Consider the following 16,475-nt stretch of genomic DNA (forward strand, 5'->3'; position numbering starts at 1 on the left):
AGAAATATCAACTAAAAACTAAATTTTTTTTTGTCTTTTTATTAATTTAGCCCCTCCGCTTTTTAAGAATTATAAATTACTATTTAACTTTTGAAAATAAAATATTGTGCTTTGGGTTATGACTGAAAAAATTGAAAGCTCATCCCAATTATTGAAAACTCCCTCAATGAAAGTTGCCTGTTTTGGCTGGCAAAAACCTCAAAACAAAACGGTAAACGATTTTAATTTTAAAGTTATAACGTCTAGTTCTCGGATGAAATCATTTTACTGCATCAGTTCCAAAATAAATTTAAGATTCTAGTATTAAAATTAAAAATTTGTAATAGTGAATATTGGACTAAAATATTATTTTATAAAGAAAATTCTTATTATATCTTTTTTACTTGCTTTTAAAATTTGAAATTGTTTGATATATTTTAAAAAAATTACTAAAATAAAAATGAAATTGATAAGATTAAAAGTTTATCTTTTTTAAAAATGACACAAATTTAAGAATAAAATTTTCTTCTAAAAACATAGCTTATTATAAAAACTAATTTTCAAATACTTATTTCCATGCCAATCTTTTTTATTAAATTTTTTTATGGGATTTATTTTTTCTTCTCGAATAAGAGAAGATGGGATGTGATGATATTATGACTTGATATTAGCACATATCCTATACTATGTTCGATTGTACTTTATTAGCCATTAAATAATATTTTTTTATCTTAATTTACTTTGTAGTGTAGTTACATATTCTTTAAAAAAATTGATAAAAAAATCAAAATATATAGATCTAGTATTTTTTTTTTCACATCAACATTAATTTGAAAAAAGAAAAAAAAAATCATCCCATCAGAAAACTAAAAATAAGACAGGACAAAAAAAAAAGATTCAAATAAAAACATCACGCTTGAAGGAAAAAACTATGAGAAACCTACAAATTGGTGTCGTTAATAAATTTTTTTATTGTGAGCCTTAGACATAATCAAAATAAAAAATACAACCAATAAAGGTATATATATATATATATATATATTTTATCAAATCTTAATTAGTTTACATATTATATTGCTAGTGGGATAAAGTAAGTGGGCTATTTATTGGTTCACCAGAACCATAATAGTATGATAGTTTATTCTATCCTATTATCCCCAAATGAACCTATGAAAATTGTCTTATTATGAATAAAAATATATCGTTATATATTTTTTAAAATAATCGTATTGGTATAGATTAGAATCAGCGTATTTCTATAAGCACATTGTCTCTTATTTAGGGCGTTAATATCTTACCTTACCAAGGATATGGATTCAAATTTTAGCTCATGCTTATAGGCATGAATAAAATATTAACTTCATACCTATGTGTCCAGATGATGCTAAGACGCATAAATTTAAGTTTTGATATGATTTAAAATAAATACTTATACTCTAATAAAAGTCCCATTGTTAAGTAATGATAATTCCAATTTTTTATTTATTTATCATAATATACCGTAAAAATATAATAATTTTAAATTTTTATTAGCCAATTTAATATAATTTAGTATGTAATATATTGCTTTTGTATCTATCATAAATTGCTTGTAAAATATGTGATAGAAAATTTATCCCCTATGTTGTATTTGCCATGCACTCATTTTTTCTTTAATGTAAATGGTTTATATGCTTTAAAAAAAAACACCTTATAATTAATTTTATAATTAGAATAACTAATCTCTCCATCTTAATTAATTAAATAACTTTAGATTTAAATAAAAAATAGTTTTAAATTTGGCTAAAATGAAAAGTAAATAACATTTATAATTTACATCGAATATGGTATCAGAGCCAAAACAGAATATTTTTACATCTATCAAACTAGTTAAATAACAACTAATTATATATTATAAGGTAGTTTATGCTTGATGTGAATTTTGCTAACTATTATGATTTTTTAGTTTCTCAGTGTGGTACAATTGTTAAATAAAAAAAATAAAAATTATAAGAAATCTTTTTGTTTTATTATCCAAGAAATTTTAAGTTATTGTAATTAATCTTTGAAGAATTTTGTATGTTTGTCAATTGTAATATTTTGTTTTCAATTCTTCAATTAAGCTTGCTCATCCATAGTTGGGACATTCAAAACTCTCATCATGAGCTCATCCAAGCCAAAATTGACCAAAAGTCTAATGCAAACTTTACTTATATTATCATTAGATTTCCTTTTTTTTTTATATCCATAACATTTTCTTTTTTTTTTTTTAACACTGGACCTTAGAAAACTTTAGTTATTTATTAATTGGCCTATTTTACAAGTTTAATGCATCATGCAAACCTTGGAGTATGTGAGTAAGTGAGTGATGAGTTTATCCCTAAAAACCCTCAAAAATGAAATGTCATTAGAGTTTCAAACCAATTATATGTGATTTGCCTTGTATTATCATAAAAAAAAAGTTATTTTTACTCAAAATTGTGACAATATATCAATAAATTAATAAATTTAAATTTAAATGGATAAGTGTAAGATTTCATCATGTATAGTTTTATTATTTATGTCAATTTGAATTATGCATTTGATTCAAGATGTGTTTAATTTATATCAACCATGGTATCAAAGTAGGGCATTTAGCCATTGTCACACAATTTTTTCTACTAACATTCATTATTTCATCATGTGCACCAATTAATTTATTGATGCAACAATGACCAAAATAGCAAAATGCAGCATGACAAATGTCATATACACAGAATGCCCTCACACATAGGATAAGGGATCAAATATCAATCTTGGAGTGATATATATATATATATATATATATATATATAAATAATATACTTTATCAATCCTTACATCAAGTTTATAATTATATTTTATAAATTAAATAAAATTTAGTTATAATTATGAATATCAGGAAAGGAAATAAATATATACTTGAAATATAAAATTCTAATAATTCTAAAGCATATTTAGTTGATATTATTTGAATAAATTTATTTTGGTTTTCATTCTTTGTGGTTAGAAGACATTAATGTACTTTTCAAATATACATTATTTTTTAAGACATTGTTTTTGAGACATTGTTCTTATTTGAACTAATTAATTCGCTTTTATAAAATTTGAAAATAACAAAATATACCATTCACAAAAAAAAATATTGAAAATTTTATAAATTTTATCTAAATCCAATTAAAATATCATTTATATAAAAATTTATAATTTTGATATTTATGTTATTTTAAAATATTATACTTTCCTAAATTCACATATTGGGAATAATAATTAGATTAAGTGCGATCAAATATAAAAATATAATTAAAAAATATATAAATTATATGTATATTTTTCCTCAATTCCTATTTCGTCACAGCTCTCGATGATGATAAAGGTCGGCTCACGCTATGTCAATCTCAAACAGCATCACTGAAATCAATGGCTTAGTGCAGTGCCACGTGTACGTGATATTCCATTTGCTGTTTAGATTGAGGTAGCTAATCTCTTATAGGCCACCAATCCGTGTTCCCGGATCCACCTGATAGGGACGCGCCACCATGTTCACAACACAAAGCGTGATGCGTTCTTTTCAAATTGACCCCCGGGAAAGTCTAAAGTTTTCGTTGTCAATTTCTCCCTTAATTTTGGAAAACCCCCTTGGGAATTGCTTATTCTCATTTTTAGAGTTCTCACTAGAATTTTTGGCCAAAGTTTCAACAATTATTTATGCTAACTATTATAATTTTCTTTTGCCAATCCTAAAAATTACATATATATATATATATATAAACTTCATCAATTTATCTTTCAGTCCCTGAATTATGGTCTTGTTTGGGTTAGCTTAAAAAAAATTTTAAGTTTTAGAAGCACTTTTTTTAAAAGTATTTTTATATGTATGAAGTTGTTTGGATGTGAATTTTTAAAATGGATTTTAGAGGTGACAAATTACTTTAATGGACATTCATTGATTTTTCATTAAGTTATTATTATACATTGCTATTAATAATGATAATGAAAACATTAATGATAATAATAATAACTTAATGTATTATAATTATAATTATAATTATTATTATGATTATAACTTAATGTATTATAATAACAATAATAATAATAATAATAATAATTAATTGTCATATTTGTTGTTGTTTAATAAGCTAGGATTGAGGACATTAATTTGTTTAATTGTTGAAGGTAAACTGGTAATTTACAATACCCAAAAACAACTTTTCAAAAGTGCTTTTTACAAAAACACCTCTTTACCGACTTTTGAAAAAAAAACTGAATTTGGGCTTTTTTTTAATAGCTTCTGTTTTCGCAGAAAAGCTAATGCAAACATCTTTTCTTCCATTGAAAAGTGTTTAATTTATAAAAAAATACTTTTATGCGTTTTAGAAGCCAATCCAAACAACCTCATAATGTAAATGCATTAATGCATGTTATTTATGAACAACACTATTTTTTTTTTCTTGAAAAAAATAGTTACAAAGGAGAAAGAGAATAACAGATAAGCAGAACAAATAAACTACAAAGAGGAACAGATCACCATAGATGAGGAGACTTAAAAACAACCAAATATCAAACCACCAAGAAAGAGAACGGCTGCAGGATGGGCACCCCAAAAACATGAACAAAGCTAATGTATTTATTTTGATCCCTAAATTACACAAAAATTTAATTTTACAAAGCCCATAAATTAAAATAATATTTTATAAATTAAATAATCAAAATATTTAATTGGTTGTAGTTAATGGACAATTGTAGACTTTTTTTTATTTGAAAAGTTGGATTAACTTATTTTATATTCTAAGTTTATACTATAAAATGAGTAATAATTCTGTTTTATTCTTAATAATTATCCAATTAAAAGAAAAAAGGTGAAGTTAAGCTATCACTATTAAAAAATATATACAATAAATATTAAAAAAAGATTTTGAAAACAATGGATAATATATGAAAATCCCAAACTAATTTTTTTAGTTTTGATGAAGTTGTGGTGGGGTTGTTGCTTGTGCAAATGGACAATGGGTTTGGATCCATTCATCCAACCTAATCCCAAGTCCTCACTCAATTAGCTCACTAATCCAATTACATTACTGGTTTCCACATCCTTCCTTGCCTAATCTGCTTCCTAGGATATTCTTGGATTTGATTAGACAACCATGATTAGAAAGATGTGAATATATTCTATTAAAGCATCAACAAATATTAAACACTAACATACTTTTCCACACATCATGCGTCACATACATTGTATTACAATTTTCCAAATAATATAAGTTTATCATTTTTCATAATTATCAGCATTATCATTGTTTACTGTTTATTATTTCAAATGTAATTTTTTTTTAAAAACACACATTTAGTAAAAATTCTTAAATTCATTAGAATCTAGGAATTTCAATCAGGCTCCCACTCATGCAAAGAAAATATAAATGCAATCATAGCTGAGTCATCTTTACTCTGTTTTGCTTTTCACATGTGAAACCCTAATTTGAAGTGCATAAAGACAAATAAAGTAAAAATGTCCAAATCCTTGGAATTTCAATCAAGCACTCACTCTTAACACATTTGCACATCCACAAAAGGACTTAGGAGGCCAGTGTGGAAAGGAGTGCTGTTTAATTGAGAGTCTCCTTGCCTTCGTTCCCAATTGCAATAATTTCACATTAATTTGAGCTTCCCATCTATAAATTATTACTCTCATAAATATGGATACACAAAACAAAATCTAATTATATATATCAAAACAATGATGGTGTATGGACATATATACAGTAACTTAAAATTTTTTTAACCATGTAATTTAGTCTACATTTGTCATTAGCATGTTAATATTCCCACTTTATGAGTTTACTCTTTTTACTATGCTTAATTTACATGTCATTTATCGTCAAGTAATTTTCAACCAATGATTTGGTTTTGGACTAGATGATTGTAGACAAAACAAGCTCAAAGACCGACAACACTTTATTGACCGAGCACAAGCATCCTATATTTTTACAAATATGCCTATTTCATTAAGTCACTTTTTAAAATAGTACCCAAATTATTATGATTTTTGTATGAATAGATACTTATTTGATAAAAAAAAAAAAAATGCTATTTTAGGACTATTGCATCGAGATATGATATTTATCATTACCGTAAATGTCAAGTGGAAATGTGGTAATGGATGTATGTCAAGCATCTTTACATATCGACATTAATTTGAACCTTATTCCTATATGACTTGATTAATTTTATTATGAATTTCTCATCTAAATTCATTATTCAACTAGTTGTTAATATGGAAAAAGAAAAGATTTTGGTAACTTTTTAATAAAGAATCAGGTTTTATAATATGTGGTTTTTTTAATTAATGGTTAGAAAGTTCACACAAAAAATAAAATTATAAAAGATATAAATTAAACAAAGGTTATACCAGCATCAAGCTATAAGTTCAATTGGCAAACTAAAAAAAATTAATGTCGAATTAAATATAAATTATAAATTTCAAAAGTATAATTTAATTGTAAAATTAATGCTCATAAAATTTTATAATCTAGCATATATAAATTAAATAATTTCATGAGGCGTGATGAAAGGGATTGAAAGAGTGACTAGCTTGGTTGCCCTTGGAGTGGCCTTTGAAATTTGGACAGAGTAGATGGTAGATAACCTAAACAAAGGGTTGGTCTTCTGTCCATTAGAGTGAGTCATCTTGTTCACTCTATAAAAGCATGCCACGTAGAGAAAGATAGTGACAACTTGAGTGTGGACATTGCCACTTTGCTCTTTTGAATGTGAATTTTATAGCATCTCTACTTCCATTTAATTTGTTTTATTAGTACAGAACTAATGTCACTTTCTAAGTTCTATTATTTTACATTGATAAATTATAATATTCATTGTTTGTTTTTTATTCCTTGTATTAATAACCAGATGGTTTAGAAGACTTTAGATGTGCTTTATTAGTTGTTTGGTTTGGTTTAATTTGTTTGTTTCAACTCATGGTGTTGGGGGTTTAGCATGAGTTATTCGTGCTTGTTAACTCATACTATAGTTATTTAGTGATTTAAGTTATTATTTTTTTAAAATAGATAAATCACATGTGTTATAAAATTAATAAAGAATTATAGAAACATACTGTAGAACAAAAATAATAAATTTTTCATTAGCACAAAATTTAAAATTACAAAGTGCTAACAAAAAATAATGATAGTTCAGAATTAAATTCTTTTCACTACATATTAACATAAATAAAAAAAATTAATATAACTTGATAAATTCAATCTTTCGCAAACCTCTAATTTTTCAAAAGACTATAAAATCTAAATTTCACTTTATCAAATTGATTGAATACTCCAACTTATTTTTTTTTAATATGGGAGACTTGGGAGTTGTAAATAAAAAAAAAATAAAAAAAAATAAAAATAAAATAAGTTTCCATGATCATCATTTTTGTAGTCTATTATCCTAACTTTCGTAACCTAATGTGGAAAATCATCATTTTACATATCACTATCATACTGTCAAGTCAATAGGTTATATAGTCGTATTTTCACACCATTGATGCTTCTTTCATGAGATTTTAATAGAGATAAGTATGAGGAAATATATATTAATCGTATACTAACTGAATAAAAAGGTGCTAATTAATGTAATAGCAAAATGAATAGATGAGTGACAAGGTTCTCCTCCACGTCATTCATGCATTTATTCATTCATTCAAGGTCCTTAAATTTATAAGTCTATATAAAGAAGTCAATATTCCATCACTTCAACTGTGACTTTATTTTGCTAGGGTGGGCCACTTGGGCCAAACACAGCAGCAACCACCATGTTTTTATCTCAACAGTCATCTTCCAGATAGCTCCCTAATTCACACCCGTCAATTGTTTTATACTTGAAACATCACAAATTACATCACCAATTATGACTAATCTTTAGGTATATTATATATAAGAAATGGTTTTGAAAAACATATAGTTTCCATTACTGTAATGCCCAATCTATTAAAATATTTGATTTCTATAAAAAAATTATGGTGATGTTTATTCCTATTGTCAAAAATAAATAGATAAATAACATTCCATTCAATTAAATAGTTTAAATTTTTAAGAATAATCCTTGTTTTGGAAAAGCCACCGTAATTTATCTTTAAAGGTGTGTCTTTTCTGGGTGAGCATGACAAGCACTCCACTCTCAACATTTTATATTGCAAAAGTTGCCAACTTGTTCTTGCACATTTCATAGGCATACGGTAGGATTTGAGAAAATAAAGCATTATCAACATAAAACAATTAAAGCTTGATTTACTCTCCAACCAATTAAAAAAATTGATGCCAAATCTTGTAACATAAAGCAAAAGCAAAAGGTTAATTTACCTGCATATCTCTATATAATAAATGTAAAATTATTGTTACACCCATACAAAAAAAATCATATATATATATATATCTTTTTTTTTATAGACAAAAGGTTAAAATAAATCAAACTTTTTTTTTTTCACAAAATTTTAAGGTAAACTATTAACTGACAAAATTACATATATATATATATATATACACAATAAAAAAAAAATGTTGTGATAGGATAATAAGCAAATATCATATAATTTTTTTATATAATAAATCAGTAATTATCACTTTCACAGGGGATATACAAATAATTTTCTCAAAAGAAAAAGAGTTCAATCCCAAGATATCAATTGTTTTTACCAAAGATCATTTGGTCTATTGGCATCGGGTCCCTTGCGTAGGGTGTTCACCTTGAGTGTCGAGCGTGGCTCCTTGAGTTCGATACCCATCTCGCGTAAGGTGAGAGCACGGTTCGGAAGTGAGCGCTGCTCCCCCACGTGTTCGTCCATGGATTCCGGCGCTTGTCAGCTTTCTCAAAAAAAAAAAAATATCAATTGTTTTAGGTTTAATTACCGTACATGTCTCTATAACTGTGTATTTTCTGTCTTTTTAATCATTCTAATATTTTTAGGTACAATTAAGTTTTTATATTTGGTCGAGTTGGGTCTTTCTAGTCCACAGTAATATTTTTAGGTATAATTAAGTCCTTATAATTTATACTTTCCCATTTACATCACAGATTATAATGACCCAATTTGATTAAATATGAAGATTTAATTATATTTAAAAATATTACAAGAACTAAAAAATAACAGAAAATATATAATTACAAGAATCTGCATAGCAATTAAACAATTGTTTTACAACATTGCATGATATGATATCATGGTGTACAATAAGTAAATTTTATCCTTTACAGCAACGGGTACAAAATTTTCATTTTAATATTCACATATAAAATTAATATATTGGACAGAATCATGCAAACAAGCAAAATATAAAACTAATAGGTTGGGCTAAACCAAGTTCCAAAGCAAGTCAAAATCCATTGGGTTCTCTTGTGATACTAATAAGACGACACATAATACTATTCGAAGTCACACTATCATTGATTCCCAGCTAAGCATTTCATCAAACACCTCACGTTTTAAACCCAAGTGTGTTAAAAAGCTCAGCTGGGCATTTCATCGAACACAAGACGCTCATATAATGCTCTTCGCTCTCACGTTTTAAATCCCCGACCTTTTGCTCTTATATTTCCCTCCAAACCTCACCTTCAATGGCGCTCCAATGGCCTCCTCCGCCCTCGCTTCTCTCCCCTTCCCTTTCGCCACCCTTCTCCCAAACACTAACAAGAGACCAACTCGTCTCTTCTCTACCACCCTCGCTGCGGAACCGATCTCTAGCCCATCCCCCTCTCTCAATGTCGTCATTGCTGGTGGTGGCTCTGGTGGTCACATCTTCCCGGCGATTGCCATTGCCGATGAGCTCCGTGCTGATGCTCGCGTTGTCTTCCTTGGCACTAGCACTGGCATGGAGCGGGAAGTCATCCCTGCTGCTGGGTATGAGTTTGTGCCTATTCCGAAGGTCAAGCTCTCCCGCCCCTTCCTTTCCCCGCTGAACCTCCTTCTCCCTTTCAAGCTCCTCCGTTCCATCGTTGCCAGCTTACGAGTTCTCCGTAAGATTCGTCCTGATATCGTTGTTGGCACTGGAGCCTATGTCTCCGCCCCTGTTCTCTTCGCCGCCGCGCTTTCTGGCATCCGGCTTGTCATCCAGGTATGTTCTCTATAATCTCATAAAGTTCGTGCTTTTGTAGTGTAAAATGTTGAATCATCCGTTTGAGTACCTGCAAGCTCTTGATTGAAAACGTTATCTGAGTCATGGAGTCTTCAATTCTGTACACATTTCTTGATCGTTGATTGATGAAAATTTTGTTCGCTTTTTGGTATTAGTGTTCTTCATGAATTATGGTGAATTTTCTTTGATTTTCACAGGAGCAAAACGCTTACCCTGGACTTACTAACCAGGTCATTGCGCCTTATGCTGAGAAGATTTTCCTTGCTTTCAATGCTTGCTTGAAGTACTTTCCCAGAGATAAGTGTGTGGTTTGTGGGAATCCAATCAGGCTTTCTCTCAGCCATCATGCATCCAAGGTTGATGCAAGGTTGCATTACTTCCCCAAGGCTGGGGAGAATGCGCAGGTTGTGCTTGTGCTTGGGGGATCAACAGGGGCTACGGCACTTAATGATGCATTTTTAAAGATGTATCATGACATGCTGGTGGAGCATGACAATAGGTATATCATATGGCAGACGGGTGCAGAGTGGCACAAGGAGGTCGAGAGCCATGTCAAGAAACATCCCCGGTTATTGTTAACACCGTGAGTGTACATTTTGTTTCCTCTTTTTGCTTTCATTTTCTCAGTCACAGCTTCTTCAATTTTGTTGTTTTTATTTTGTCATTCTGAAGGTTCTTGCATGCAATGGACTTAGCTTATGCAGCATCGGACGTTGTTGTTTCTCGAGCTGGCGCTATGACTTGCACTGAAATCTTAAATGCTGGGAAGCCCTCCATTCTGGTACTCTTTTTTTTTTTTTGGTCTTCAAATTATGGGAAATTAACAATCATTTAGCAAAGCAGTGTCAGTTTATTGAGTTCTTATTCATGAATTACGTATTTCTTTAGTAGTTGGATATCACACAATATTTACCTGGAGTGAAAGGTTAAACTTTTGTTGATCCATAAGCAACATAATATTTGATTTTAGTAAACGGCTTGTTAAGCTCACCGAATATTGGATAACCATGCTGGCGTGTCTTCCTATGCTTAGACCAAGACTTGAGGGTCAAATGATCAATGTAGCAGATCTTAAATCTTACTCAATTTGCATTTTGCACATTTGAGGTTCAGAAAACAAAGTGAAAGATAAATGTAAATGAGGAAATAAGCGTAGCTGCATTGTGCATTAATATCGTGTTGATGTCACTGTATTTGCAACATGACAGAATTACTTAGGTGATTTTTGTGAGGGAAAGAGCTCATAAAGCTATTTTATTAATAATAAAATAAACAGTCTACAAACAGTTAGTATTACAAATAAAACACTAAAAACAGTTACTATTACAAATAAAACACTAAAAGAAAAAAACAGAAAAACCAGACCACACTAACTAAACAACAAAGAAACACTTAGCAAGTAAAGCCAAAATTTCTGAGATTTTTCATCAGCCATTTGGGGAGCTCCCTGCCATGGTTAAACAGGAACACTTCATGGTGATTAGGACCCTGTTAGGTGAATTTTTTTAGGGTATCCAGCGAAGGTTACAGTGCATTCAAGTACCTTATTTTTGTATTGATGATTTTGAACTTATTCCACTAAATTGTTTCCTTTTTTTTGAGTGTAGATACCATCACCTACTGCTGCAGAAGATCATCAAACAAAAAACGCATATACGATGGCAGATATTGCCGGATCAAAAGTGATTATTGAAGATGAACTTGATTCAACTAGCCTTGAATCCGCAATTAATGAAGTCTTAGGTATGTCCTGTGCATTCTTTTGATGAAATATTTAAAATTCATATACCACCGTTGGGATAGTGCAGTCACAGTAGTTTTTTTATTAATATTAGAAAATTTCAAAAAATTATTTATTTAAAATTTTATTAAACAGTTGAATAGTAGATATCCTATTTGGTTGGGTGGGAGAATAATTGCTATTCTCCAACCAAACAGGAGAAAATGGAATATCGTACGTGCAGGGACTGATACGCCATACAGTGATTCCCTGTAGTGGGTTACTAATTAAGCTCTGTTTTAATAGTTGTATATGTTAAGATTAACGCTTCCTTCCTCGAGCAATCATAACAATGGGTGGAAAGACCCTGTCATATGTTGGATTTTATTCCTATACCACATCTTTGCTAGAAATTTAAAAGAGGGACATTTCATGACTTTCGATTAAAACCAGCCTTACCTGATGCTTATGTCTCTGGAGTATAATCCGAGTTAAGTTATGAAGTTCTACCAGTTGCTAGTCTTTGTCCAAGAATTTAATATGCAACAGAAACTATGTAATGCTGAGACTTCAAAATTGGTTGTTCTTTGACTTAAATAGAGATAGGGCAATCAACAAATATTGTTGCCGTAGAACAAAGCAATATATGTCAAATTCTGTTTGTTTCATTCTTTATTCCGCATACCAAACAGTCTGAAGATTTTTTTTTTCCTCTTAACTTTGCAGGGGATGAGAATTTGATGAGAGAGATGTCCGAGAAGGCGATAAGAGCTGCTCGGCCCAATGCCTCTTCAGACATTGCTCAATGCATTCTGTCCATGGTGAAGACATCCTCTGCTTAAAAAAAAAAAAACATTACAAAGGAAAAGTTCAAGACGGTCTCAAAGTGTTCTCTTTGTGGTCCTCTAAGTGTTTTGCCTTTTGCCTTATCAATTACCCTCTCAACACTCTCTTTTAGTTTTCAAACAGCAATAGTATCTCTACCTTGTAGGAGTGATCTGAAGGGCTATTGTGATAGTCTTTCAAGAAGGATGAGATCTTGCCTATGCTGTTGATGAGCTTCAGAATGCTTACTGTTTTATCTGCACAGTTTGCAAGTTATATTGGTTGTGTTATTAATGAATAGTTGGTGGATTGTCATTGTATGTTTTTCCGATAAATAACAAAGGGGAACTTTTGTTCCTTACATACATGTTGATGTTGTCCACTTGAAATAGCTTAATTTTTTTGCATATATCTAGATTGATTCATGATAAGCTCTTTAAAGTGAATCGAAGATAACAAGTGTAAGAAAAACCATTAATTTTCTTTTTACCTGCCAAGAGAACCAGTTCAGACATGAGACAAACACAATGCTTTAAGTGAAACAAACCATGCAGGTGTTCTTATCTAATTTTGTTGATGAACTGAGCTTCAATGGTGCTTATCTTCCTGTGAATACTCTGTCCAGAGAGTCCATAACATGTCGCATTGATGGCCTCGTTTCAGGAATATACTGAACACAAGATAAAGCTATCTTAAGAACAGCAACGATCTCGTCTTCTCTCTCTGGTTCATGAGTCAAAGCCGGGTCTAGGACATCAGTAAGAGCCTTCTTCTCTTCGATACAAACTTGAATCCATTGAACTAAACCTATGTCAGATGTCTCCAATAGTACAGAAGGAGATCTCCCTGAAAGCAGTTCTAGTAAAATCACCCCATATGAATAAACATCCCACTTCTGTGATGGTTTTTGAGTTTTCAATGCCTCTGGGGCTTGATAACACAATTCAATCCTTGTGTCAGGACTAACTGCAGTGTGCTGGCTTTGTGGATTTTCAGCAGCCATTTTATCTGAATGTGGCATTGGAGGTTCTCCCACTATGTTAGCAAGGTGTGCGAGACCGAAATCAGATATGTACGGTTCCATGTTAGGTCCAAGAAGAACATTACTAAGTTTGAGATCTCCGTGCACATACTTCTTGGGACTGAACTCATGCAGAAAACACAAGCCTCGGGCAATGCCTTTCATGACTTTTAGTCGGAAGGCCCATGGCAATGGTGAGAAAGAGTTTGCTCCTGCCCTACCTGAAATCAGTGCATTATCCTTTTGTGTAAGTAATTTTCAAAATTCAATTGACTGAAATGAAAAATGTGTTGTATATTATGTTGCCTAGATCTGTAAAAACCTATTTAAATTACAGCAGGGAAAAAAAAGACTATGATGATGTGATCCAAGTATCATACAATTTGCCCAAAACATCTGTTGGTCTAAAAAAAATTAAAAAATTAGAATTCTGCTAACTTGCTGAATCTGAATCTCTTACATAGTATAATTTCCGTTCAGAAACCAGGTGACTAGTTGATAAAATCAACACTAGGAAAATAATCAGTTTTTATAATCTTCAAAGTTTGGAGAATCTTGAATGTCAAATTACACATACTACAATCACTAAAATCATCTGGCTATGAATTATCTACTGTGTTCAATGTTCATTGGCCAAACAATAGTATATTATTTACACTGCCACAATATAAAACTCAGTTTCAAAGCAAGTTATAGGCAATGAAGATAGAAGTAGAACTACTCACCATGGATTGCGGTAGAGAGGTTACCATTAGGAATATAATCATATATTAGAAGTTTCTCCTCAATTGACCAGTAATATGCTCTTAGAGTGACTATATTGGGATGCCTGACTTTTCCAATAGCTTCCACATCTTGCTTGTATTCTTTGAACCTCCGTGCTCCTCCTTCCCCTAACCTCCTCACGGCCAAGATGAGCCCACTCGCAAGGGTAACCTTATAAACAATTCCGATCTCATTCTTCCCCAAAACAATTGCAGAGGCTTTCAGGAGTTCATCCAAATTGAACTTCACATTTGGGTCCAATGGTACAAGATCAGATTGTGCCATATTTTCTGATGGGTTCTTGGATTCATCATTTGTAAAACGCAAGCATTCCTTCTCCCTAAAAGCCTTACCTTTGTTCTCATTTGTTAGCTTTGTCTTTGGAGATATCATCTTGCGGTAACAGTAGAAGAACACCAATGCAATAAGAGCTATACCAAGTATGTCACTCACTACAATTACAACTATGACACATTTTCTCATGCTTACCCTTTTGCCACTTCTGTTATCACCAGCATTCACAGGCACGCCTTCAGAACATGACTTCTTCAATGGTGGTCCACAAAGAAGTGGGTTCCCAGCAAATGCATTTGGCCCTCTGTTCACCATAGTCCCGTTACGAGGTATTGGACCACTAAGATTATTGTAAGCTAGATCAATGTACACCATCTCTGGGAGGTCCCCAATGCTTGGTGGTATCAAACCAGAGAACAAATTGTGCGAGAAATCCACTGTCCCCGCAAGCTTTGTCATATTTCCGATATCACTTGGAATAGAGCCATTCAACATATTATAAGAAAGATCAAGTCTTTCCAATGCACTCAAACTGTTGCCAAAACCAACAGGCAATGAGTTTGTGAAGTTATTGTGGCTCAAATCCAGGGACTTCAACATCTTGCACTGAACTAAAGACGGAGGTACTGAATTACTGAACAAGTTCCAGGATAAATCAAGGATTTGAAGGTTAGATGGGTCACAAATCTCAGTCGGTAAACTGCCGGAAAGCGAATTGCCATAAAGAACCAAACTTTGGAGCCCCTGGGCACGAAAGAGCTTTGCAGGCAAGCTCCCAAGAAGCTTGTTATTCCTAAGGTTAATGTGTCTGATGGATGCCAGTGAGCCAAGATCTGGGGACAGAGAACCCAAAAGTCTCTTCTTGGGGATGCTAATTGAGACTACAGTAGAGTCTTTGCAAGTGATGCCATTCCAAGAGCATGGGTCATTGTTGGAGGAGTTCCAGTTGGCCAAGAATCCATCTGGATCCTTAGTGATGGATGCCTTGAATGAGAGAAGGGCATGTCCCTCCTCATTCAAGCCACAAACACCACTAAAATGGATGCTAGAAAGCATGCACAAGACCCAAAGGTAACAACTTTGACATGAAACAGCCATGAAAAACCAAACCTAAAACTTAGTAAGATCAAATCAAAGCCACGATGGGTGGAGGCTTACCACTATTGATGAGAGAGAGGCAAGGGCGTCACTTGGATTCTGAAAGAATGTTGGAGAGAGAGAGAGAGAGAAAGAGAAGTGCTCAGACTTTGGAGACTGAGCTCTGAGCTCTGAGCTCTGAGCAGATGGAAGGTAAAGGCGACAAGAAAGAAAATACTTTATAATTAAAACTACTTAATTTTGTGGGTTATTTTATTATATCAACTTATCCGTTAATTTACTTGATATCAGCCTGAATAAATAATTCTAATTCAGAGCTTTGTACGAGAAAAAGGTTTTCCCTTTATTAAACATTAATAAAATAGATATTAAATCAAGAAAGATACAACCATTTAGAAAATATTGATAAAATATTGGTTCTTGATTATAATAATGTTTTTTTTTAAATTATTCTACCAAAAATACGTATTTTTTTGTAATTATTTATAAAAATCCATAATTTTTATTTTTTTAATATATATATTTTTTAAGTTAAAGGTCTCACTTCTTTTTTTAATATTTATAAAGGCTTGAATGGGGCCCTTGGTTTTTTTTATAAAAAATAAAATTTAAATATTAACAAAAAAAAAGTGAGACTTTTAATTTTAAAAAAATA

General features: G+C 31.3%; 2 protein-coding genes across 4 annotated transcripts; one reads left to right on the forward strand and one right to left on the reverse strand.

Annotated features, from left to right (window-relative positions):
- The first annotated feature begins 9,422 nt into the window (after positions 1–9,422).
- Positions 9,423–12,670, forward strand: LOC120260810 (UDP-N-acetylglucosamine--N-acetylmuramyl-(pentapeptide) pyrophosphoryl-undecaprenol N-acetylglucosamine transferase-like). The gene is made up of 5 exons (XM_039268373.1): positions 9,423–10,076; positions 10,295–10,680; positions 10,770–10,878; positions 11,705–11,840; positions 12,544–12,670. The coding sequence occupies exons 1-5, from the start codon at positions 9,591–9,593 to the stop codon at positions 12,657–12,659; spliced, it is 1,233 nt and encodes a 410-aa protein (XP_039124307.1). The 5' UTR covers positions 9,423–9,590; the 3' UTR covers positions 12,660–12,670.
- Positions 12,586–16,012, reverse strand: LOC120260806 (receptor protein kinase-like protein ZAR1). Of its 3 annotated transcripts, XR_005536498.1 has the most exons (4): positions 14,389–16,012; positions 13,133–13,884; positions 12,802–12,899; positions 12,586–12,651 (listed from the first exon to the last, which is right to left on the reverse strand). XR_005536498.1 is itself a non-coding variant. In XM_039268370.1 (2 exons), exons 1-2 carry the CDS (start codon positions 15,818–15,820, stop codon positions 13,241–13,243), a joined length of 2,076 nt encoding a protein of 691 aa, XP_039124304.1. In that variant the 5' UTR covers positions 15,821–16,012; the 3' UTR covers positions 13,103–13,240. The 3 variants fall into 3 exon arrangements, 1 of the variants encoding a protein (XP_039124304.1); XR_005536497.1 differs by lacking the exon at positions 12,586–12,651 and having other exon boundaries at positions 12,664–12,899; XM_039268370.1 differs by lacking the exons at positions 12,586–12,651; positions 12,802–12,899 and having other exon boundaries at positions 13,103–13,884.
- Positions 16,013–16,475: the final 463 nt, after the last annotated feature.

Source organism: Dioscorea cayenensis, chromosome 5 (genome assembly GCF_009730915.1).
Source record: "Dioscorea cayenensis subsp. rotundata cultivar TDr96_F1 chromosome 5, TDr96_F1_v2_PseudoChromosome.rev07_lg8_w22 25.fasta, whole genome shotgun sequence".
Taxonomy (NCBI): domain Eukaryota; kingdom Viridiplantae; phylum Streptophyta; class Magnoliopsida; order Dioscoreales; family Dioscoreaceae; genus Dioscorea; species Dioscorea cayenensis.

Excerpts from the sequence above, each read along its gene's own strand:
- LOC120260810 (XM_039268373.1), top strand. The coding sequence starts at position 9,591 with ATGGCCTCCTCCGCCCTCGCTTCTCTCCCCTTCCCTTTCGCCACCCTT. Across the intron at positions 10,681-10,769 it reads CCCCGGTTATTGTTAACACC|GTTCTTGCATGCAATGGACT; the intron begins GTGAGTGTACAT and ends GTCATTCTGAAG. Across the intron at positions 10,879-11,704 it reads CTGGGAAGCCCTCCATTCTG|ATACCATCACCTACTGCTGC; the intron begins GTACTCTTTTTT and ends TTTTGAGTGTAG.
- LOC120260806 (XM_039268370.1), bottom strand. The coding sequence starts at position 15,820 with ATGGCTGTTTCATGTCAAAGTTGTTACCTTTGGGTCTTGTGCATGCTT. Across the intron at positions 13,885-14,388 it reads CCTCTCTACCGCAATCCATG|GTAGGGCAGGAGCAAACTCT; the intron begins GTGAGTAGTTCT and ends CACTGATTTCAG.